Here is a 26,327-nt window from a genome sequence, read left to right as displayed (position 1 = left end):
AGGCCGTGGGCAGCTTCGCAACCCAGCGCTCAACCGCTGCGCCACCGGGGAGGCCCAAAAATTTTTTTTTTTTTTTAAGATTTTATTTATATAAGAACCGGGGTACCGGCCAGATGTGTGGGAGGATGAGAGGATTCACCAGAGCGAGAGCAGGGAACAGAACAGGCAGAATGATTGAAATACACTGCTGAGGTGAGCAGTGGGCGAGACAGGAGAGGTCTGCTGCGCCATGTGGGTTGCTCTGTGGCCGCCGGGGAACGAACTGGCACTGCAGAGGCTGCGGACAGCTTCATAGCACTGTGCTCAACTGCCTGTGCCACCAGGGAGGCCCCTTCATGCCCAACACTTTCAACTGAAAGCAAACTATCGAGATGTTATGTCATGAACTTCAGTAAATCAGAACCTAGAACTGAAAAGAAACCCCAGGTTGAATTAGTGGTAAGGACAATTCTGAAGCCAGGTAAAGCTGGCTTTAAATTGTATGAATCATCTAAGACAAGTTATAGTAAAATGGGGATGCACATTTACATTAAGTGCTTAGGTGGTAAACAGCTAGAAAATGTTACCCTGAGGTCTTCCTCCCTACATAGCACAGGTACTTTGAGGAATAATTCAATTAATTTGAAGTATTCAAGTTCAAGCAGGGAGAAACAATGGAAATATGTCAAAGCATACCAAACAAAAACTGGTGATTGTTAGTGAGGGGTGGCAAAAGTGAAACTGGGACACTTCATGTGAATAAATTCTAAAGGTTGAAATTGGGCCTCCCCGGTGGCGCAGTGGTTGAGCGCTGGGTTGTGAAGCTGCCCGCAGCCTCTGCAGCACCGGTTCAATTCCCGGCTGCTCCCCAGCCACTGGAGGGTCCCACATGGCGTGCAGACCTCTCCTGCCGCCCGCTGCTCCCCTCAGCAGTGTACTTCAGTCCTTCTGCCTGCTCTGCTCCCCGCTCTGGCTCTGGTGAATTCTCTCACCGTCCTGCGCTTCTGACTGTACCCAGTGCTTGTATAAATAAATAAATTAAAAAAAAAAAAAGGTTGAAATTAAGAAAAAGAGTCAAAATATTAGCTTATTGGGATGTTTTTAACTGCCAGATACTCTTAACCTGAAAAATTTCCATTGACAACTTTTCTACTTATCTACTTAAGGTTCTTTTTCATCTGTTCATCCCATCCTACCCTGAGGAACTAAATGAAGAGGGGCCAGCTTGGTACATGCAGTTCCACAGAAAAGCAGCAGTTGATCAAAGTATTCAATTGTTTGTAATAAGGAGAAAAATCCCTTCTTTTCACCACTGGAATTCAAACTATGATAAAAGAGACAGAAAGACATAAGCAATTTTGAGTGAAATGTTCACATTTATATTGAAATATGCACTAAAACAGAATGAGTTCTACTAGTCAAGGAAACGTTGCCAAAGCAGAATCACAAACTTCCGTTGGGGAGGTCCAGTCAGCTAGCAGCAGTGATCCCCAAGCAGGAACAGCAAGGAGAAGCCTGGGAGATCCCACTCCAAAAAGCCTCCTCTCAAGAGACCCCCAACTCACTTCTCCCACATGCACCCACACAGATTCGGAGCATGGACATGCTCCCTTTTCATATATTTTCAGTTTCTTTTTCACTGCAATAAATATAAAATTGGCAATGCTCATACACCACAGCACAGTATTTCAGGCTTTAGCATACAACTGTAAACAGTGACTAGGTTAAAAAAATAAAGAAAGCTGGAAATTTCTTAACGAGAGACAATTCTTGTGGGGTGGGCATGAGCTACTCAAGATTTAGGGTTTTTGGAATTGTTTAGTGTTCAGGTTTAGACAGGTGCCCTCAACAGTCCAAACAGACTCAAGGTGGTTGCCAGAGTACTACTTGTGGTAGTCTAGAACAAGTGGGCAAAAAAACCCAAACAAAAACAAAAAAAGCCTTAGATCATCAACAATACATCTTCGATCTGCCACATTGTAGCATTGCCAGTTGCCATCTAGTGTAGCAGGACTGGAATGAAAATATCCTGGGAGAGGACAGAACAATATCTGGCTAGCTGCCTGGAAAGTTGGCCCCTTAATCACAATGACAACTAGATTTCACTTGGACAGTACATTAAATTATACACACACACACGTGTGTGTGTGTGTGTATAGTACAAAGACAGAAATCCAAATATTAAGCAAATTCTGTCATTGTAGCAAACTGGGATCTCAATCAAAGCAAAACAGATAAACACCTTTTGCCTAAAGCAGTGCAAAGAAACTGGGTAAGAAATGAAAGTGGACTCAATACCTGCACATTAGTAGTAGGGCAGACTTTATTTAAAAGGCTACTGGTTCGAATACTATTGCTTGAATAGCTCTGGTAGATATAAAATGTAGTAACATCTGAGGTTTATACACATAAGCAACGGAGCTAAAGGCCAGCTCACACAGGGTATCTGATCCTCAGTCAAGAGAGTAGTTAAAAGCGCATGCTCAGGAATAATCTAATGGGGGTTTGTTTGGAACATACTCCCACCCCCTGAGGAACAGTATAACATCGGGATAGGAAACTGTCTTTTTACACACAAAATTCTGGCTTAATTAATTCTCCTTCTGATACCTCAACTAAGAAAAAAATCTGTTTTGAAAAACTTAAGAACCTGGGCTACTGAAAATAAAAAAGAAATTTTAATACAGTAAACAAGTTTAGTTAAACACCATGTGCACTTTCTGTTGTTAATGAAGACATGATACATTCACAAATGTATTTTAAAAAAAGAAAAAACCCCAAAAATTCCTATTAAGAGGCCTAACAAGAAAAAAAATCAGCCCAAATTCTAGTCTTCTCAAATAGAAGTTGGCTCTTAGCACAAGTCAGCAAGCCTCCTCCAACACACAAAGCACTGCTGTTTGTCTTGCAAGCACAACATAAAATGTACGTCTTAATTTCTGAACTTGTAAGAAGAATTGTAAGAAGAATCACAACAGAGCATATTTTTATGGGTTACTTCAATACCCACCTGGTCCAGTTTAAAATATTTGTTTGTAGATCCAGTTTGAACATATTCCTTAGGTATACCAAACAACAAACCACCTCTTGACCTATTATTTTTTAAATGGTAGTTTTTGTAGCTCAAGCAAACCATTAATAATTATAAAGCGCTCTCGTGAAAGAAATTCTCAGATGAAGATACATTGTGGAGAAACCCTGAAAGTTAAACATACCTAGTTCTTTTTTACAAAAATGGTGGGATAAAGAGAGAATGTCTATTCTGAAGAGCAGCTTCACACTTGTTTCCCCGTGAAAAATGGCCAAACTCTTCTGAACTGATATAATTTAGACACTAAGCCAATAAAAAAAAAATAAAATATACACCTTAAGAGTCTATGAAACATGAAATGTCAGGGCTATGGAATGAGAAAGAGAGTTCTGGGTTGATCCCCCCACCCTTCCCCCCAAAAAAACAAATTGTAACATTTTTAGGGGAAAAATAAACAAATGAACTGAAATTCTGAGTATGGCTAGCATTACACAGACTCTATAGCACAGAAAACCACACAAGAAGGAATTACACATCAGTACTACCGTAAGAGTAATTGGCTGGGGACTTAATGCTTCCAACAACAGAGCTCATAAGGTCAAAACTGTGTTTTAAAAGCTAATAATGTCAACAAGGCCCAAAAATAAAAAAGGAGAAAAGGAGGTGTGAGGGGGAATAGGGAGGAAAGGCTGCATGCAAGGGTCTATTATAGACATGATATTCAGCAGCATAAAAACAATACCTCCAAAGAGTCCCCCAAATGAGACAAAACCTATTTTTCTCTGGTAAACATGGGAAAGGTTAAGAGAGTGCAATAAATTCACTTGAAACTATAGCATCTCCCATATTTCAATGACAATGCATATTCAATTCAATGCTGTATGTTAAGAAAACATTCAAATATATATGAGTAAAGCAAAATAAAAAAAGGCTAAATTATGAACCTGAAAACTGGAAAAACATATTTTAAAGCCAAGAGGTGTGATTCTGATTATTATATATGACATAATCCACAGAAAGAAGGGCCAAGAAAAGAATCTTCATTTTGTTCAGTCCTTAGGCCTGATGTTGTCTTAGGAAAAACAGTGATAATTCAATGACTGTGTCACACATATAACTAAAAAGTCCCCCTCTGGTTAGAAATGAATTTAAACGAAAATCTTCCTTGGCTAATTTTTCTCCCGAGTCAAACCAACCTTCTATGTACAGGACCAGTTTAAATCCCTCCTCCCCTTCAAACACTAGATATGAACATCCAGGAACATTCTACAATGCAAAGTGCCTTAAGAGAAGGATTCTGTAGTGCCAGTGATACAACTGATCTGAGGAAGCCAGGACGCTATTAACACTGATGGAGCCAGTCAGGCAATGGTGGTTTGTTTCTCTTCAGGTGTTTCCTCCAACAACTGCATGATCAGTTCATGAAGCGGTTTGCAGATCTTTGCATAGCCCCCTCCTGTGAGATGCAGAAAATCAAACATGTCGTGGCAGGAGATGGCACCGTCCGAGTGCACAAAGCCCCCATCTGTATCCAGGAGCTGAACATTGGCAAGCTTCGGCAAGGAAACCTTCAGGAGTTGGTTCACCTTGGCATTCTTTTGCCTCAAGGGGTTGGGCTTCTCACCTCGAGGTAACAAACCCTGGGGTGAAGTAGAGAAGAATGTAAGAGAAAAAAAAACAAAAAACAAAATTTCGCTCTACTTATTTATTTGTGATTTCAGATAATGCTGTAAACATTGGTCCATTTGACACTTTTTAGACCTTTCTGAACACTAGAAAGGTTTTAATGAAAATTCTGAGAATTCCTTCTCAGTTCTTTCATGAGTTCTTCTTCCTCCTGTTCCTTAATTGTTGGTATCCTTCAGAGCTGTTGTCTGTGTTCCCATTCTAAACACTTTATCCTAGATCTCCTCCTAAAGTCTCAAAACTGCGTATTAAACCTCCAACTACAGAACAAACTTGAATGTTCCCGAAGCACTCCCAACTTATGGCAGTGCCCTCAAACTGCTCCTTCTACATTCTTTGTAATGCCTGGTCATTCCAACATCCTCGAGTCTCTCATCCTACATTTCTATTTATCATTAAATTACTCAGCTTTTGCATCCTAAATTTTTTTTTGAAGATTTTTTTATGCATACAAGAGCTAGGGTATAGGCCAGAGATGCAGGGGGTGAGAGGATTCACCAGAGACAGAGTGGGGAACAGAACAGGCAGATCGACCAAAGCACACTGCTGAGGAAAGCAGCCGGTGAGTCAAGAGAGGTCTGTTGCGCCCTAAATTTTTTTTTTTTTAAAGCAAAGAAGGCATGTTCCATCCTTCAGGTTTTCTTTTTTAAAGATTTATTCTATTTATACAAGAACTGGGGTACAGGCCAGAGGTGCGGTGGGGTGGGGGAGGAGTGAGAAGATTCACCAGAGTCAGAGTGGGGAACAGAACAGGCTGATTCACTGTAATACACTGCTGAGGGGAGCAGTGAGCGAGTCAGGAAAGGTCTGCTGCGCCATGTGGGTCACCTCCCTGGCCAGGGATCGAATTCATGCTGCAGTAGCTACACACAGCTTTACAGGTTGTGTCTCAACTCCTTGTGCCACCAGGGAGGCCCCCTAAATGTTCTTCGAATCCATTTTGGTTCTAGATACTGAGATGGCTAAGGAACTTACCACTATCTATCTCAATTAAGGTAAACTCTCCTGGCTGGTCTCCCTAATGACAGTGTTACCTTCCCTTCAATTCTTCTTCCGTACAATCCTCAGAATAATCTGCTTATAACATATGGAACCTACACTACTACACAAGAGAAGTAAGAGTTGTAACAGATACTGTCTTGATGGATCAGTCACATATGGTAAAACAGAGACAGATGATAAACTAGTTTTTAACTTTTTGATAATATAAGCTAATACGTCAGATCTCTGTCTTTATACTATAGTAAATAAAAGCCTGCAAGAGCTTTTAAATAAAAGCCTGCAAGAGCATCAAATACTAGAAATGGCTTTTACAGAAAAGGTATTCTTATAAAACTGTCAGACCTTTCAGTTGGTTTATGATATCACACAGCAAGTTACTATCATGCAAAATTTCTGCCACTCACTTTTCTGAGAGAATGTGGTAAGAATTCTTAATTCACAAAAAAAGGTGTTCTACATGTATTCTATAAAAGAAAAAAATTTATACCCAAACTAAGTACTTGCTCATGTTTGCTTTTGCTTTTATTTTTTTCCAGCAAAATGTTGCACCCTTGATTATCAATTAATTGTGTGATTTTATAGTTCCAAAGGAGAACTGTAGAGAATGACGTGTCTGTTACCATAGTTTGATTCCCTCTAATCTTTGAGCCTAGGCATCTCAAAAATTTCAAAGATGTGTCAATCCTAAAGCCTAATTTACATGATTGTTAAAAGTATAATGATGTACATCTAATAATTAACAAAGAATAGCCCTTTCTGGTGACATATCAAAATCTGGTTAAGATAAAATGAGCAGGGCCTCCCCAGTGGCGCAGCGGTTGAGCGCTGGGTTGCCAAGCTGCCCGCAGCCTCTGCGGCGCCGGTTCGATCCCCGGCTGCTCCCCGGCCACCGGAGGAGGATCCCACATGGCTCGCAGACCTCTCCTGCCGCCCGCTGCTCCCCTCAGCAGTGTGCTTCGGTCCTTCTGCCTGCTCTGCTCCCCGCTCTGGCTCTGGTGAATTCTCTCACCCTCCCGCGCTTCCGACTGTACCCAGTGCATGTATAAACAAAACAAACAAACAAATAAAACAAATAAATAAACATGCCTCTATTTAAAAAAAAAAAAAAAGATAAAATGAGCAACTAGGAAGAACAGCCAATGAACAGTAAACATATATTGTTCTGTCAAAGACCATCACAGCAACAAAGCCATGAAGAATGGTGAAGTCTCAAAAAACAGGCATCATATTTGTGGGGATTTTCAAGCAAGGATGACATAACATTTTCCTAACTGTAACTGCGCAACATTTTCCTAACATGAGTATCAATTGTATGCCATGTGATTTTTTTTCCCATAACAGTAGCTGCTAAAATATTTTCATATTAAAGGAAACAAAATGTAAAAATAAAATTATGTTCCTGATGGCCTCACCATTTAACAGCTATTTTAATTTTTTGCTAAAAATCTATTTATTTATTTATTTATTTATTTATTTATTTATATAAGAACCGGGGTACAGGCCAGATGTGTGGGAGGGTGAGAGGATTCACCAGAGACAGAGTGGGGAACAGAACAGGCAGATTGATGAAATACACTGCTGAGGGGAGCAGAGGGCTTAACAGGAGAGGTCTGCCGCGCCATGTGGGACTCTCGTCCGGCCGGCTGGGATCGAACTGGCGCTGCAGAGGCTGCGGACAGCTTCACAGAGCTGCCTTCAACTGCCTGCGCCACCAGGGGAAGCCCTATTTTAATTTTGTTTCCTTCTCAACTGCATACATACTTTGAAGAAATTCTGAATATAATATACACATTGGTTCTTTTTATTTAAATACTTCATAAATGCTATTTTCACACAATCCTCAAAACTGTCATGTGATTAGTGCTATTATATTGAATGATTTATATAATCATTTCCTTATAGTGTGGACTAGGTTATTTCCCATGTTTTTAGCACTGTAGATTATACCACCGAGTATCAAATTTAAAAATCTGGTTGAAACAAAAAACATTTATGGAGTATTTATAAAGTAACATTCAGACAATATGTCCTAAGCAACTACCATGTACCAACGCTTGTAATCCAGAAGTGAACTTTTAACCACAATGTAATCCTTTTTGAAATAAGACTGGATATAAAGAAGTACATAAGGGCCTCCCAGGTGGTGCGGGGCAGCGGTTGAGCACTGGGTTACGAAGCTGCCCGCAGCCTCTGCAGCGCCTGTTCAATCCCCAGCTGTTCCCCGGCCACCGGAGGAGGGTCCCACATGGCAAGCAGACCTCTCCTGCCACCCGCTGCTCCCCTCAGCAGTGTACTTCGGTCCCTCTGCCTGCTCTGCTCCCCGCTCTGGCTCTGGTGAGTTCGCTCACCCTCCCGCACTTCTGACTGTACCCAGTGCTTATATGTATAAATCAATCAATCAATCTTTAAAAAAAAAGTAGTACATGAACAGTTAAATATCAATCTTTAAAAAAAAAAGTAGTACATGAACAGTTAAATACCATGTAATACAAAAAGTGAGGCCTGGCTCCCTAGCACCTTAAGGATAAAATCTGAACTCCTAACATGGCATATAAATTTCTACATAAACTGATTGTGGTAGCCTCATTCCCTTAACCATCCCAACCTCAAACTTTGATAACAACCCTAAAATTCTTCTAGAATCCTCCCCTTCACTTATTCAATACACACATAAACTTTGATCATTTTCTTTTTATTTTTCTGCAGTCCCTTCTTTTCTCACATTTCTTCATTTGTCTGGAGACAAGCTAGTTCTTTAAAACTAAACTTAGATGTCAACAATTATATCCAAAATGGACTGTTCTCCCCTTAATCCCATAAGGAGGCAGTTTGGTAACTCTTTTTATATTACTGTGTTCATGCACAGACTGTGAGCGACGCCTTACTCATTTTATATGCTCAGGACCTATTATGGTGCTTGGTACATGGAGATTTTAACATCTGTTGAATAAATATTTTCCTAATACTATCTCAGTAAAGAGCTGAACACATATCAGATTTCACTGAAACATGCATTTTTAGTTGGGCAAAGAATACTGACAGGTAAATTTTTACATTGAAATTGACAATCATTAATTTCTGAGACCATGAAGACTAATAATGCTATAACTATAAACAATAGCACATTCTGTTAAGGGTAGAACTATAAAGGGGTAAGACCATTTTCTTGCTGACTGAATTTCTAATGTTTTAGAGACTTTAGAGATTCTAATAAACACATGACCTTTACAAATTTACAATGAAAGAGAAACAGACCTAAGCCAATTTGAAACCCAAGGCTAAGAGACTCAGGACTAGGACAAGTATCATCTGTAATTTATAAAGTTACAAGACAATTAAAAAAAAAATTAAGACTACCTGAGGCAACAAACAAGGCAAACTTGTTTCACTTCTAAACAAGTATGAGCAAATAAAAGATGACCCCACAGTTGGTCTGGGAAATGCTGAGGTTGGTAAGACAATGGGATATATCAGAGAAGAGCTTCTCAGAAGTATTGAAAACTACTCCCACCTAAAAATTCTCCATATTCTTAAACAATCATGTTTCTAAATAGAGTCCTCACCTGACCTAATGACATCAAAGTCTCCATGCACCCAAGGACTACATACCAATACAATGATTTTGGCCTGTGGCTGCCTTGTGTTGATAAGTTGTACAATGGCCTCAATTCCACCTGCAACTTCCTCTGCCGTATTTTCATGGTTGTTCGTTCCTACCCAGACAACAATAACCTATAAATAAGGGGAGGAGGAGGAGAGATAAGTATTCAGAGAGAAAGGAATGTCTAATATTTAGATGTTTTATTCAAAAATCAAAGAAAGATGAACAGTTCAAATGGTGTTAGATAATTTCAACTGTGCAGTCACTTTAAAATAGATTCATGCCTCATACATATCAAGATGAATTCTAAGATTAATATTTGAGTGCAAAATTGTACTAGGAAGAAATAAGATTATTATTGTGGAGTTAGAAACAGTACTTAAGGGCCTCCCTGGTGGTGCAATGGGCTAAGCACCGCACTATGAAGCAATCCGCAGCCTCTGCAGCACGAGTTCGATCCCCAGCAGGCTAAGGAGCAACCCACATGGCACAGCAGACCTCTCCTGACTCGCCTGCTGCTCCCCTCAGCAGTGTATTTCAGTCAGTCTACCTGTTATGTTCCCCACTCTGTCTCTGGTGAATTCTCTCACTCCCCACATCTCTGGTCTATACCCCAGCTCTTGTATGCATAAATAAATCAATCTTAAAAAAAAAAAAAAAAAAAAGAGGGTCTCTCTGGTGGCGCAGGCTGTTGAGCCCCACACTGTGAAGCTGTCCACAGCCTCTGCAGCACAGGTTTGATCCCGGCCGGTTGGCGAGAATCCCACATGGTGCAGCAGACCTCTCCTATCTCGCCCCCTGCTTCCCTCAGCAGTGTCTTCGGTACGTCTGCCTATTCTATTTTTTTTTTTTTTTTTTGGGCCAGATGGAAGAGACATTTTATTTAAAGGCAAAGTACCCAAATGGCTCTCTGGAGTAGGTAATTTCTACTTTCACACTTATCCATTTACACATGATCCCCTAACCTTAATTTTCTTTCTTCTTAAGGGGCTGATTTGGATTGGCTTGTTAAAAATATGGAACGCTTCACGAATTTGCGTGTCATCTTTGCGCAGGGGCCATGCTAATCTTCTCTGTATCGTTCCAATTTTAGTATATGTGCTGCCAGAGCGAGCACCTGTCTGCCTATTCTGCTCCCCGCTCTGTCTCTGGTGAATTTTCTCACCCTCCCACACCTCGGACTGTACCCCAGTTCTTGTATAAATAAAAAAATCTTAAAAAAAAAACAATTAAGCATCTACATATCACAAAAATGTTTTTAAGTGAAATCTAAGACATCTGGGGGAAATACTTGCAACTCAAAGAAAAAAAAAAAAAAAAAAAGACTCCTCGACTAGACGTACCTTTTGAAATAATTAACAGATGTGCCCAGGGGAATGTAAAGGATTTCAACACATTGCTGCACTCATATACTGGGATGGAGGCTGAATGTATTTTTAACAAGTTTTTCTCTTAAAAAAAATGTGGGCATCCCTGGAGGCACAGGGGTTAAAGACACAGCGCTATCAAGCTATCTCTAGCTACTGTGACATGAGTTACATGCCCAGCCAGGGAGCTACCCACATGACGCAGCAGACCTCTCCTGACTCACCCACTCCTCCCCTCAGCAGTGTATTTCAGTCAACCCGTTTGTTCTGCTCCCCACTCTCTCTGCTGAATCCTCCCACCCCCTGCACCTCTGGCTTATACCCCAGTTCTTGTATACATAAATAAATAAATCTTTAAAAAAAATTTTTACAGTCATCACCTAGAAATGTAACAGCTTCCTATATGACTCCACAAGTAACTTCTACTCTGTCACAAAAGAATAGGTAAGTTTTGGGCCTCCCCGGGGGCGCAGCAGTTGAGTGCTGGGCTGCAAAGCTGCCGCAGCCTCTGTAGCGCCAGTTCGATCCCCAGCCACTGGCGCGCAGACCTCTCCTGCTGTGCTCGCAGCTCCCCTCAGCAATACTTCGTCAGTCTGCCTGTTCTGCTCCCCGCTCTGGCACTGGTGAATTCTCTCACCCTCCCGTGCATCTGACTGTACCCAGCGCTTGTATAAATAAATAAATAAATCTTAAAAAAAAAAAAAAAAGGTAAGTTTTTCTTTTAGAAAGGCAAAGAATAAAATACTTTCAATTGGGGCCTCCCCGGTGGCGCAGCGGTTGAGCGCTGGGTTGTGAGGCTGCCTGCAGCCTCTGCAGCGCCAGTTCGATCCCCGGCTGCTCCCCGGCCACCAGAGGAGGGTCCCACATGGCGCGCAGATCTCTCCTGCCACCCGCTGCTCCCCTCAGCAGTGTACTTCGGTCCCTCTGCCTGCTCTGCTCCCCGCTCTGGCTCTGGTGAATTCTCTCACCCTCCCGCGCTTCTGACTGTACCCAGTGCTTGTATAGATGAAATAGTTAAGTCTTAAAAAAAAAAAAAAAAAAAAAAAAATACTTTCAATTGACACAACTGTTATCAGTGGCTCAACTGATAAATGGAAAAAGGTGTTTTTTCCCCATGTTTGAGGTTGAAAAAAATCATATACAGTCTGTCACTTCAGGACCTTTATAATGTGACAAAGTACTGGGTACATGTTTGTTTGTTTTTAAAGATTTATGTATACATACAAGAACTGGAGTACAGGCCAGAGGTGTTGGGATGTGTGAAAGGATTCACAGAGTGGAGAACAGAACAGGCGGATTGACTGAAATACACTGCAGAGGGTAATAGCAGGCGAATCCGGAGAGGTCTGCTGCACCATGTGGGTTTCTCTCTGGCTGCCGGGATCAAACTCATGCTGCAATGGCTGCAAATAGCTTCATAGGTCAGGTCTTAACCCCTTGCGCCACCAGGGAGGCCCAGTACTGGGCAAATGTTTATGGTGAATTATTTATTCACATCTGCTTCAAATTTTTTTCAGAAGAACTTAAGAGGCCTTGACTATCAATTTGTTTACATGGTTAAATAGGCCCAAAATTACTCCCTGAAGGGGGGCCTCCCAGGTGGCTCAGCAGTTGAGCGCTGGGTTGAGGAGCTGCCCGTGGCCTCTGCAGCGCCGGTTTGTTCCCCGGCCGCCTGGTGAGGGTCCCACATGGCGCGCAGGCCTCTCCTGGCGCTCGCTGCTCCCCTCAGCAGTGTACTTCATCAGTCTGCCTGTTCTGCTCTCCGCTCTGGCTTTGGTGGATTCTCTCACCCTCCCGCGCCTCTGACTGTACCCAGTGCTTGTATGAATAAATGAAAATCTTAAAAAAAAAAAAAAAGACAAAATTACTTCCTGAAGGGAACTTGGCTCTGCTCTTAAGGCCCACCTCTAAGCAGTTTCTCCTCATAAGGTATCAGGTCCACAGAACAGCCCACCTAATCAGCATGGAATCTTCTTCTACAGCTGAAGAGAGTACAAGTATGACCAGGGATAACAACAGATGGTCTTTTTAATTAAATATGTATTTGGAATGTTCTTAAGTAACGAAAATATCATTTCCCTTAAAGAGGCATGAAGCTGAAATAGTGAAAAAACACTTTAAAGAAGCAATTTTTTTTTTACTTACCAGTTTTAGGCAATTTGTACCTGAAAAAGACACAAGATTAATGATAGTCTTTAAAAAAAAAAGTTCTTTTCACCTTAGGTTTAATATTTTCCAGTTCTCCATTCTTTAGTCTCCACAAAACATGTCTTGTTGTATCTCCCCCAATTCCAAAATTCAGAGCATGAAGTGGAGAAAAGAGCTCTCGCCAAATCTAAAAAGAGAGAACTCAATTTATTCTGGGTAAAATCAGTAGGGAAATTCTTTACCTGCAGAAATATTGAGGCAATGGAAGTAACATTTCATGTTTTGTATTCCAACATTACAGTGCAGATGGTCAATCACCCTCTGTTTAAAGGGCTTTGCATATGCCATTGTGTGACTCAGTTCTTGATGCAGCACTGGTCTTAGCCCCAGAACTGAATCACAACTCAACCTGATGACCCCTTAAGAGGTACCAATATTTATAATAAAGTTGTGATTCAATAAACTCCCTTTCATTTGTTCAGTCATTTAAAGACTAAGGTAAATAAAACAAACAAAATGAAATTTTGAGTGCTGGAGCAAAAAGAATAGTTATCTTTTCTTTAAAATTTCCTTTGATAGGGCCTAGCAGTTAGCGCTAAATAGTACCCCGTGCTAAATCCCACATAACAGCTGATCAGCAGTGTACTTCGGTCTTCTGCCTGCTTGTTCTGAATCTCTCAGCTTCTGACGTAAGTGCTTGTATAAACAGACACAAACAAATAATAAATCATGCCTCTATAAAAAAAAAATTTTCCTTTGATATTACTCTTAACCCCTAAAAACAGATTTGGAACAGCTTGCTGTATATAAATATATAAATATAAAATAATGGTGAAAACTGTAACTAAGACAAATATAAATGAGCAAATACAATCAAGAAAATAGTAAAATACAAGTAAGTAGAAACTCATGATGAAGACAATACAGGTAAATATAATGTGAAGCTTCTTGGAAGTCAAAGCAAAAAGGAAGTTTAGTTATAAACAATGCTAACTTTTTTTTTGTCTCATCAAGTATGAAGAATCCCACTAGGTGGGTGTGACTCTCATACGCTAATCTAGAGCTTCTCTACAGTGTCAAGGGTAAGTGTATAGGTTCAGCTTAGAAAGTCTGTTAGCAACATATGGGTTCACATTAGTTGCCAAGAACACCCTCACCCCTTCCACCTTTACCTCATATTGTTGCATTAACTGCACCATTGAGTCCCCCACAAATAGTACATCAGGCTCTTTGTCTTTACAGTCCAGGACAAATCTGTTGTGCTGGTTTGAAAAGAGAAATTTAGAAGGTGGTTATTCTTTCCTTGTGCGATATCTTGGTCTAGACAAAACTGTTGTTCAACCAGTTACATACTATGTTGCTAAGCATTCCATTTGTCTCTAAAACTTACTCCTCTCAATCTGCAATTAAATGTTGCAATTTTTTTACCCACCCTTACCCTATTGATCATGTAAGTAAGTGCTTCAGAAAACAGGGATTCTACTGAAACCAGAAGAGAAAACTACATTAACATGTTTTTTTAGAAGTTTTTCTTTCTCTCAAATTTAACCATGGAAACATATTATTTTAACTGTACTTAACAATATGCATTTTTAAGCTGAAAGGATGAGATGAACAAAAATAAAACTCCAGTTAATGAATTAGGTGCATTTTCACATCATGTCAACTTTCTACTGCATGAACTGAAGTCACCAACTATTAATATATCTCCGTACTAACAGCTCAGTTTTTAGAGTGTCTTGGAATTTACACTCTACCATTCTAAAGGTTTAATTACTCTACATTTTCTTTTTAGTTACAGCAAGTTTGGAAAAATAGAAAAGGAACACCAAACACCTCTAATTCTACCATCCTAACTCAGCAACTTTACTATATATGGTATTTTCTTCTCATCCTTTTTCATACACTCTCCCTCTCACCCCCATGCCATAGCTGAATCATTACGTACACCTCTTTCTGGCTTCTTTGGCTTTGGGGACAGAAAAACCTCATTCAAATCCTAGCTTGTCTACTTTGCAACCCAATGACCTTAAGGAAGTACATAATCTGAGTCTTGTTTTTCCCATCTGCTGGCAACTTCATTTTAGACTTGCGAAGACGAGAGTTCTATGAAAGGGGCTCAGCTGCTGGTGGGCACCCAGTAGGTAATAAATAGCAGTCATGACCAACTGCACCTAACGTTACATGAGAATTATTTTTCTATGGAGCTACATGACTTTCATAGTCATAATTTTTAACTGCCAGATAATATACCACTGAACACACCCATTAAAAAAATTATTTTCCTATCAACAGAATTGTCAGTAATACTGTTATAAAGAAGTTTACATGTACTCTATTTTTTACATACTGGGAATTCTTAGGTCAAACTTTCATGGATCTTGGATAATATCTTCAAATTCTTAGCCCAAGGGGCTATATATCACAACTGGTTTTATTATAACCATACTTGCTCTGGATATTAAACTTTTTCTTTCTTCTTTCTCTTCCCATTGTTCTAATTTGTATTTTTTTTTTTTTTTTTTTTTAAATATTTATTTATTTATTTATACAAGCACTGGGTACAGTCAGAAGCGCGGGAGGGTGAGAGAGTTCACCAGAGCCAGAGTGGGGAGCAGAGCAGGCAGAAGGACCGAAGTACACTGCTGAGGGGAGCAGCGGGCGGCAGGAGAGGTCTGCATGCCATGTGGGACCCTCCGCCGGTGGCCAGGGAGCAGCCGGGGATCGAACCGGCGCTGCAGAGGCTGCGGGCAGCTTCGCAACCCAGCGCTCAACCGCTGCGCCACCGGGGAGGCCCTAATTTGTATTTTTTGAGGGAAAAAAATGTTAAAAACTTCCTGCCCTGTTTTATTAAGATACTTATCTAGTGATACCATGAGGATATTTTTATGATAATATAATAAAAAACATCAATGCCTCATCTATAATATTTACTTGATCTATAACATTTAGTATTTTCCTTAGTCTGCTGCTGAGCCTTCTTTTTTAGCTTAATTTTTTGGTATGATCTGTACTGAGTTTACCTACTGCCAAGTCTTTCATTATCACCCTTAAAATAAATCTTTTATTATGGAAGATATCAAACCTACACAAAAGCAGAGAGAAAACATAATGAACCTACATGTACCCATCACCAACTACAGCAATCACCTAATTACAGCCACTATTATTTCGGTCATTTCCCAAACTACTGCTCTATCCCATCCTCAGATTTTAAAGCAAATTGAAGACTGTATTTAAAAACCAAGATCTGTTTTTTCCCCAATAATTAGTGTTTTAATACTTAGTAAAGTTAGTCCTTCCATATTATGCAACTTAAAAAATATAAATAATCTTGTTTTTCTTCCATTTCACTATTTTTTTCCCAATCAGCACAATTTAAAATCTGCTAATTTATACCAAGGAACAAATGGCTTCTAGGTCTAGTTATTATTTTTCATAGTTATAAATGATGAATGCTCATTAATGAAAAATGGGTAAATCCATTTTGGTGTTTTCATTTATAGCAATGAAGTACTAAAGAAAAAAGAGTAAACTATAGCTACACTTTTAATACATGATATACTGCAGAAAAATACATTCAGAACGACAGATGCAATTTAAAGACATGGAAAATAATATGTGTTTTATATACATACAAATATATGTAATACGTAAATACATGAAAATACCCAATTTAGGATATTGGTTTGGGGATGAGTTGTCAGGAAAGAAAGAAATATGGTCAATTACCTAAGAAGAACATAAATTCTATTAGCAATCTTTTGGGCCAATGGAAAATACAGATATTTCATATTACTTCTTTCATAATACTTTTTTAAAAGTACAAACTAGGAAGCCTAAGTAAGAATAACTTAGTAATAATCATATGAAAACATAAAAAAAAAAATAGTACTACTCTAAATAAGTTAGCTGACAGGCTTTTAAGTATGGAAAGACAAGAAAAAATACCCTGAAGGGTATTAACACTGAAGTACAAAACTTGTAACTACTTAAAATAACACAGACCTTGTTATTCAAAGAGGTAATACAATTGGAAACAAAATTAAATATAGTCATAGACAAACATGGCAGTTTATTAAGAGGAAAGTAATAAAAATGCTAAAAAAAACAATGGGACACATGAAAAAGAGGCCAGCATGAAAGGATTCCTACCTGCTAAATTACAATGAATGATAATCCAGTGAATAAAATAAGAACCCAGGAGTCCATACTATAATAAATTGACAAGACATGATGTAGGCCAACACAATCTTAACCAAGTGGTAAACACTATCAACGAGACCAAGCATCATCATGGCCTTCTATGGGATGCACTGATATTCCTGCCAAAACTGTAGTCTGAATCTTAATTATGAGGAAGAAACCAACCCAAATTGAGAGATAGTCTACAATAACAAATATTTTACTATTCCAAGATGTCAATATCATGTGACTCTAGACTGGGAAGAAATCTGACACAAGAACATCTTTGGGACAACTGGAGAAATGAGGGTATGGCTTCTGAATTAAGCAATCAATGCCAAATTTTCTGATTTTAATAATTACACTGCAGTTATGAAGAAAACGTCTTTCTTAGAAAACACTAAATATTTAGGGATGAAGGAATGAGGCCTGCAACTTATTATCAAATGGTTCAGAAAATACAGTACGTTGGTATACACATACACGAACAGGTACAGACACAATAATTAGGCATTTATGACAATTGTTAACAACTGGCAAATCTAGACAACGCTTATAGGGTGTTCTTTTTAAAATTTTTGTATTAATTTGAAATTACTTCAAAATTAAAAAGCTTAAAAACGAGAATACTATAGGGCCTTCCTGGTGGTGCAGGGGTTAAAGTCTCAGGGTTATCAAGCTATCGCCTACCACAGCAGTCTAAGTTCAATCCCTGGCCAGGGAGCTAGACCACATGGTGCAGCTAACCTCTTCTGTTTTGCCCTGCTCCCCTTAGCAGTGTATTTCAGTAGATCTGCCTGTTCTGCTCCTCACTCTGTCGCTGGTGAATTCTCTCACCCCCTGTACCTCTGGCCTAAACCCCAGTTCTTCTATGAAAGAAAGAAATAAAATCTTAAAAAAAAACCCAAAAACCCAACAACTCCCTTTCGAGCTTGGGGCAAAAGACTCTCAAACACTGAAGTGGCTCATCTCATGTGAATAATACATACACACTTCTTTTACCTGAGACATCCACCTGTCATCTCCTTGAATATCTTCTGCTGCATGTGGAATAGCTGCTGGATTTGAGTCTCCTTGGCTCATTCTACACCTGAGGAAAAAAATGTCATATTTCACTCATTTTATTATGTGTTACCACTTAGGTGTTAAACATAAAGTTTTAAACAATAATTTAAGATGCATTGTGGTTTTGTCTAGAAACTAACCAACTGAAGTTTATTTTCAGCAGAGATAAGTTCGATAACATGACAACTATTTACATCCCATAAATATCCAGCATCACTAAACTTCCAGACAGATTTGAATGTCATTAAAAGCAATACGACATTTAAAAAATCTGTTCCAACTATAGTCTTTACATCTATATTAATCTTGTATGACTACTTACTGTAAGTATCAAGTGACACTACCAACTAGACACTTACAGTCCATTAGTGCCCTTCAGACTGAAAGTTACACATTTAAGGATAACTACACTGCTGATTATATACTTTAAACAGCAAACACTGGATATTAAACATCAGGCAAGTAACTGTACTACAGAGTACAATAGATAGACTTTGATACTAGTTTTTTTTTTTTTAATATGAAACCACCAATTTATTTATTTATTTATTTATTTATTTATACAAGCACTGGGCACAGTCAGAAGCGCGGGAGGGTGAGAGAATTCACCAGAGCCAGAGCGGGGAGCAGAGCAGGCAGAAGGACCGAAGGACACTGCTGAGGGGAGCAGCAGGCGGCAGGAGAGGTCTGCGCGCCATGTGGGACCCTCCTCCGGTGGCCGGGGAGCAGCCGGGGATCGAACCGGCACCTCAGAGGTCGCCGGCAGCTTCGCAACCCAGCGCTCAACCGCTGCGCCACCGGGGAGGCCCAATACTAGTTAAATAGACTTTGATAAATAGACTTTGGTACTAGTTTTTAGCAAATGTTTATTAGGTATTTTTATTTTTAATGGGTCTCTACTAAGAAACTTACTAATGATCAGCCCAAACATGGGTTGATCTGATAATGAAGTCTGATAAGTGAAATTCAGAAAAATTTAAAATGCTGCAATATTCCAAAAGGAAAATAAGGAATAAGACTGTTTTCAGTCAATTCTGGAGAATACTTACTAAAAGACATTTTAGGCTCAAGAGGTCATTTGGTAAATGCTAAGGATGCTAAAAATGAGGAATAGCTGGGATTTGGGACACATTTATTTAGATTACTAAAATTTGTAACTATCAGAAAACTATATATAGATATACATAGTCCCATTACACACACACTCACACACACTCTTTCTCTCTCTCCATATATATATATATATCATTCCTTAATAGGACTCCAGTCCTCACAAAAATACTACAAAAACAAGGATCAGATAGTTTAGGTAATAATCACAGTGAGTGACTGAAATTAGGGTTGCATGACCCCAATAACATTAAATCTGGCCCACTTATCACAAACCAGTTCATGCTGACTCCTTAAAGGGGACCTTCTAGTTAACCATTTCACTCAAAAGACACCTACCACACTGAATTAAAACATCAATACATAAAGTGGTGAGAACTGTAAAATGAACATGTATAGCACCAATCAGACTATGGGATCTCTCTGGGATCTCACTGTTGAAGAAAGGCGTGGAAAATGAAAAGACAAAGGAAAAAAGCAAAAATGATTAAATAATTAAAATAGCCACATAAATTCATTCAAAATTTGAGTTTAGGGGCCTCCCTGGCGCAGCAGTTGAGCCACGGGGCTGCAAAGCTGCCCGCAGCCTCCGTAGCGCCATTCGATCCCCGGCCACTGGGGAGGGTTCCACATGGTGCGACAGACCTCTCCTGCCGCGCCCACTGCTCCCCTCAGCAGTGTACTTCAAAGGTCTGCCTGTTCTGCTCCCCGCTCTGGCTCTGGTGCATTCTCTCACCCTCCCGCACTGCTGACTGTACCAGTGCTTGTATAAATAAATAAATAAATAAATTTAAAAAAAAAAAAGCAAAAAATTCGAGTTTATTTTTGATTTTGATTTTTAAGTCAGTAAGATTTTCTATGCCTTCTATAGAAAAGTTTCTTGGGATCTAAGTTCAATTCTAGATTTGTCAGGCAATTTAGATTAAATTGACAGGGTGCTTATTACCAAGTTTTAATTTTTAAAACATCTTTCGTCTCTGCTGATCAAAAAACTTACTAGCTAAGTTAGGACAGAAAGGGGCAAACAACTTATCCAATCTTACGGATTTCAAAATTAGAAATACAATATAAAAAAGTATAGCAACAAACAATTTAATTTTCCACTTGCTAACTGAGTAAGCCTGCTTCCTAACTTTTAAAATAGATTTTTAAAAACCTACCAATTTCGGGCCCCCCGGTGGCGCAGCGGTTGAGCGCTGGGTCACGAAGCTGCCCGCAGCCTCTGCAGCGCCAGTTTGATCCCCAGCTGCTCCCGGACACGGCCACCGGAGGGTCCCACATGGCGCACAGACCTCTCCTGCCGCCCGCTGCTCCCCTCAGCAGTGTACCTCGGTCTTTCTGCCTGCTCTGCTCCCCTCTCTGGCTCTGGTGAATTTTCTCACCCTCCGCGCTTCTGACTGCACCCAGTGCTTGTATAAATAAATAAATAAATATTTAATAAACAAATAAATAAATCTTAAAAAAAAAAAGCCATCAAACTATGCAAAGATTACCATGCAGCTTTCATTTAAAAAAAAAAAAAAATAAAAACCTACCAATTTCATTAATTTGCTCCCCTATACTGTCCTACCTGGAGAAACAGTTAACATGTTAACCGACACAGAGTTTAATAGAGAATATAATTAAAGGATCTCTACTGAAAAGGAGAAAAGTAATCTGTCCTAATCTCACTATATAATTATATAATGGAAACTATTTTTCCTGGGGATTATTTCAAGATCAAGGATGAGAAACTGTGAATATGAGCTGTCTTCCTTATGCATAATTCAAATACATCCCTCACTACTTAAGACAAGATATAGACACTTCATTTGTTTTTGGAATACCAAGTTCAGATCTTGTTGAGAAACTTAAAAAGGATTTTGGCAAACTGGAGGGTGATCAGGAGGAAAAGAGCCAAGATGATGAGAAATTTGAACCCGTCATGTTAGAAACAGTTGAAACAAACAGGTGTGTTTATAATCAGGAAAAAAAAATCAAAAAAAACAAATGGTTGGGGAAGAGGAAGACACAGAACAAAAGAGCCATCAAACTATGCAAAGATTACTGGGAAGAGATTATCAGACTTATTCTTCATGTCCCAAAGCAGGAAGCCAGGGTCTGTAGGTAGTAGCATGTACAGTGAGACAAATTTCTAACAAAATGGCATGGCCTGTGCACAAGGTAGATTCCACCAAGGAGATTCAAAGTGGTTAGGAGAACACAGAATAGGAAAGCTTATAGTGGACTAAAGCATACAAGCAAAGACTGGATCAGAGTAATGAGGTCCACACACCTCCAGAGGTTTTAGAATTATTTTTGAAATGCACCGCAATATAGGTATACTTATTTTTAAGTTAAATGTGTGAATTACTGTTAATCTGTACATTACATATTAGCAAAGATTACTTTTTTCTTTTTAACAAAAATAAAGAAGTTCTAGTGTTTTTTCCCCTGTATTCAAATGGAAATCTTATGTATCCCTGGGAGAACATATACTCTACTTTCAAGACCAATAAAAACAACAATAACTCTTTAGATCTATGATTCAATTTACAGACATAAATATTCAGAGCCCCTTCAACAGGTAAACTGATCAAGAATTATAATTGTAATAACCACAATTAAGATTTATCATAAATTTATTATTTATAAGACACTTGTGTAGGAGCTTTGTTATTTAAATAAAACTGAAGCTGGGCAAGATTTAAGGATCCTACTCTATCTATAAGTGTAGAGGTGAGATTTGAACTCAGGGTACCATAACTCCAAAGTCTATTATTCTTGGGCAAAGGATGTCAAGCTCTATCTAGAAAAAAATATATGGAGTAGTGATGAATTCTAATTTAGTAAATGTATTCACTTAAATTTCTATTATTACTACCCAAATTTAATGGCATTCTGACGCTACCCTGATTAAAACCTCTCAGTCTCAAATTTCTCCATGGGCAAAAAAAAAAAAAAGGCATACTGCTCACTGGTGGCGTAGCAGGTTGAGCTCAGCGCTGTGAAGCTGTCCGCAGCCTCTGCAGTGCAAGTTCGATTCCTGGGCGGCTAGGGAGATAGTCACATGGCGCAGCACACCTCTCCTGCCTCACCCACTGCTCCCCACAGCAGTGTTTTCGGTGGTCTGCCTGTTCTGTTCCCCACTCTGTCTCTGGTGAATCCTCTCATCCTCCCATGCCTCTGGCTTGTACCCCAGTACTTGTATAAAAAAAAAAAAAACTTAAAAATTTAAAAAAAAAAAAAGCTATACTAACAGAGAAACTGAGGAACAAATTATTTATCTGAGGTCACCAGGTAGGTAGAACTGGGAGAGAGGGCAGTTGTTCCCAATTCACTAGGTTTTTTTTTTTCCTTTACAAATACAAGGTCATATTTCTTCCCTTTCTACAAGGGCAAAATATTGAGCAAAAATTTGTTTCTTTGTGCATTCAGAAACTTGGATTTTGTACTATTTTGCCAAATCAAAGTCTTACAATACAAAGTAGCTTCCATAGTTGTACTAATATCTACAGCTTGGGACCGCTTTTAAACAGCAGGTAAAGAAAAACGGAGCCACAAATCCATGCAATTCCCCTTTAACAACCTGGCTTGAACTATCCAAGCTAGGAGACTTTATATATTTAGAGGATAATAAATCATTTGGGAGTTAATTACCTAAACTGGTGTATACTTACAATAAAAATGAAGAATGAAATCAGGAGCCATCCAGAGAACAGCCCATGCTGGGGCCACAAAAATTTGGTGACTTTGGCTTTCCTGCCTCAGTTTACTCAGTGATGGTAACAGCAGCAGTCAGAAGAGTGACACTTTCATCGGTAACCACAAGGAAAGGACCAACTGGGAGGTATGTGACTCCCATCTCTCCTTACTGGTTCTTAATACTCTCCCCCATACCAAGTCATTAACTCCTGAGATCTCAAACAGCCGGTTCAGTTAGAAAAAACTCAGAATGGAGATTAAGGTCGCAAGAACAAGTTTTAATTTACCTAGATGCTATTCCAAGGAGGCTTTAATTAGCCATTAAAATGAGTTCTCTGGAAAAATGGCTAAGCAATTTGCACAGTATTTCTCAATTTACCCTCATTTTCTATCTTTTTTATTTGGACTGTGACACTAAACCACCAGTTTTCAGACGCTTATAGGAGACCAGTTCCAACAACAAAGAAATACAAATTCTCAAACTAAGCTGGAAGTTTATTCTATTTTTAAAAGATTTATTTATTTATGCATACAAGAGCTGGGTTGTAGGCCAGAGGTGGGGGAGGTGAGAGGATTCACCGGAGACAGAGTGGGGAACAGAACAGGCAGATCTACTGAAAACACTGCAGAGGGAGCAGCCGGGAGACAGCAGAGGTCTGCTGAGCCATGTGGGTTAGCACCCCAGGCCTGGGGATTGAACTCATGCTGCAGTGGCTGGCTATGCTAGATAACTTTCATAGAGACTTAACTCCTGTGGCACCAGGGAGGCCCTGGATGTTTCTTTAGTTTAACCAGGAAAGTCATGAAGGGGCAAAGTTTGACTAAGAAAAGTTCATCAATGTTCTAGAGTTTCACTCTGAGTCCGAGGGTCCTCATTGGCAGGGCAGTGGCTGTGATCCTGGAGGGCAGGCAGGCCTCATTCTGAATATCCTGCCTCAGTGGCCTGGTGTGTGGGTCCCTTGGTTCCAGCGCATCCATAATTTATTATCAAATGCCCAAGCCAACAAATTAAAGCACAATGACTTCCTACTCCTCCCCTGCTCCCCCACAAGGAGGCAACCTTTAAGTCAGAACAATGTGCCCAGGAGAATCTAAAGACACCAAGCAGATCTAAGGCAAAGCCTTTCTGAAACGCTCAGGGACAACAAACCTAGGTATTTTCTGCTTTCTCCACATCTTTGCCTCTCACCCCCTTCCAACTTAAAGCTATACAATAGGAGGTGCTAGGCTGGATCCAGGTGGGCTAATTAAGAGGTCAAAGCTTCAAGTATTTGATTTTCTTAAGGTGTGTATATAAATTAAAAAAAGCAACGCTGGCCTGAGAGTTATGGAAAGCAGAAGAGTGAGTCATCGCGCAACGGGTTTATCACAAACTTGTAGGACAGAAGGGCCTGATCTGGTAAGTGGAAATGGAGCAGGTGAAAAAAACACCAAAACCCCGGCCCCTAGGTCCATTTACCTAGCAGGTTGACCTTGGGCAAATCACCAACCTCGCTAGACCGCACCTCGAGGATGAGGTGCTGGCTGGACAGCCCTCTAAGGAGGGATCGATCCCTGCAGCGCCGTGACAGTCAGTCTATGGCTTTTTGAAAACATTAGAAGAGGACGGACAAGTTTCTGAAGAGGTGAAATTCTTCAACACCAGAGGGAGGAAGAAAATGCTCAGTCAGAAAACAGAGAAACTGGTTTGGGCCCGCGCTGCAGGCCTCCCAGACAGGAGCAGCGCGGAGAGGCCGGCCAGAGGTCCAACCACCCGAGGGGGAGCACAGGCAACAGCTGAGCCCGGCGGCAGGGAGTCGCTCCACGCGGTGCTTGCAGTGCCGAAGGCCCCTCCAGAAGAGCAAGGGGTGCAGGGTGGGGGCTACCCCGGCGGGTGGGCAGGGGAAGGGCGGTGCGCCCCGCCACGGTTTTCCTGCACGCGCAAAGGCGGAGTGGAGGAGCAGGTCAGCGGGCAGAGGAGAGGCGACAGGTTTGGGGGTAGGATGCTGAGGAAAGGATCCCAGGGGCGACGCGGGGCCTGGAGGTCCAGGGAGCAGCGCGGGGCGGCGGGCAACCAACGCGGGGCCCGCGGAGAAGGCGCGCGCGCGAGGCCCCCAAGGGGCGGCGGGGGGGGGCGCGCGGTGGGGGAGGGGCGGCCGCGGGCCTCTCACAATAACAAATCGCAGTCCCTCCCAAGCCCCGGCCCTACCGCTCGGGTCCCCGCTATCCGGGGTGCACTCACTCAGGCAGGGGTCCGTGTGGGCCCCAAGCGGCTGCGGCGTCGGCGGGAGGCGCGTCTGTTGCTCGCTCAGCCCCGGCGGCCCCGCTCCGGCGCGTCCCTCCTCGGGCCCCAGCACCAGCAGCAGCGCCCCCACTTCCGGTTCCCCCCGCCGCGGAGGCAAATGGCTTCCGGAAGTCCCGCCCCATCCCGCCCGGCCCGGCCTGGCGCGCCGCTCCCGCTCTCCCTCCCGGGGGGCGCTCGGGGCTGCGCCAGGTGTCCCGCCACGCCCCGCGAGGTGGCCCGCTTTGTTCTCCACCCTGCGCTCCTCTGGCTCGTCTGCGCGACTCGGGCCTCTCTGTCTGGCCTCCAGGGCGCCCCGCCATCCTGCGGGAATGTCCCCGCTGTGTAGACATGGCTTTCGGGACAATGTACGTGACCTCACACTGACGCCATTCCCTTCCCACACAGACACCCTGGGCTTCGTTCCCCCCCCCCCTCCCCCGGTGGAACAAACCAGACTGCTGGAGTGGGAGGGATAGAGGGCCTCATGGTTAATAAAGCAGTCCCCTGCGTTAGGAGGGGAGTTTTCTGGTTTTATGATGAATGTGGGGATTTTAGGTGACCACCACCCCATGATGGGGTGGTGAGTTGCCACAGCCTTCCTAAATGGTCCATCCAGTTTAGGGGAAGACACAGCTACAAAATGAATATCGAATAGAGTGTATGCCAAACGCGGGGTCTGTCAGAGTAGACAGCCCTGCACAACCTCGTAGCGAAACCTTTGTTAAGGATGGATAGTATTCGTTTAAACCTATGCCAGGGAATAAGGTAGAGCCTTCTGGAGCTCAGAAAATGAGTGTTGATTTTGCTGACAGAATCTGCTGACAGAATACTACAAGAGCTTTTTCATGATCTATCAAATTGTTTTTCAGATCACCCCTGTCAAGTGGTACTAAATTCATCATATGAAATGATGTCTTCATACAAAATGAGTTTTACGTTGCTAATTTACCTGCAGATGCTCACACAATATATGGCACACCAGTAGGTAGGTGTTCAGTTGATGTTTGTTGTCTTAATGAAAAGAATTTGTATTTGGGGAACTCAGCTGATGGTGTAAAGAGGCAGCCCATAAATACGTTGATAACAGGAGAGAAAGGGCTTGAATTAGTCTCTAGGGATTCATTCAGAATAGCATGTTTCCCCAGTTTTAACATTGGACACACTTTACGGTGATTGCTACTTTAATACACTGTCTTCCCTGCTTTG

General features: G+C 41.1%; 1 protein-coding gene, 1 non-coding gene and 1 pseudogene across 2 annotated transcripts; 1 reads left to right on the top strand and 2 right to left on the bottom strand.

The window, feature by feature from the left end:
• Positions 1-1,066: 1,066 nt before the first annotated feature.
• PAFAH1B2 (platelet activating factor acetylhydrolase 1b catalytic subunit 2) lies at positions 1,067-25,084 on the bottom strand. The gene is made up of 6 exons (XM_037505333.2): positions 25,080-25,084; positions 18,002-18,089; positions 13,987-14,076; positions 12,885-13,001; positions 9,308-9,430; positions 1,067-4,650 (listed from the first exon to the last, which is right to left on the bottom strand). Exons 2-6 carry the CDS (start codon positions 18,080-18,082, stop codon positions 4,372-4,374), a joined length of 690 nt encoding a protein of 229 aa, XP_037361230.1. The 5' UTR covers positions 18,083-18,089; positions 25,080-25,084; the 3' UTR covers positions 1,067-4,371.
• Positions 10,310-10,416, bottom strand: LOC119242506 (U6 spliceosomal RNA). The gene has a single exon (XR_005124505.1). It is a non-coding gene; the product is annotated as a U6 spliceosomal RNA (small nuclear RNA).
• A 366-nt stretch (positions 25,085-25,450) lies between the features above and the next one.
• LOC119242077 (40S ribosomal protein S2-like) overlaps positions 25,451-26,327 on the top strand; it is a 28,082-nt pseudogene continuing 27,205 nt past the window's right edge.

This window comes from Talpa occidentalis, unplaced genomic scaffold, assembly GCF_014898055.3.
Source record: "Talpa occidentalis isolate TD23 unplaced genomic scaffold, MPIMG_talOcc4v2.1 talOcc4.12, whole genome shotgun sequence".
Taxonomy (NCBI): domain Eukaryota; kingdom Metazoa; phylum Chordata; class Mammalia; order Eulipotyphla; family Talpidae; genus Talpa; species Talpa occidentalis.
The sequence above is the reverse complement of the archived record's forward strand: the minus strand, read 5'-3'. Positions and strand labels throughout refer to the sequence as shown.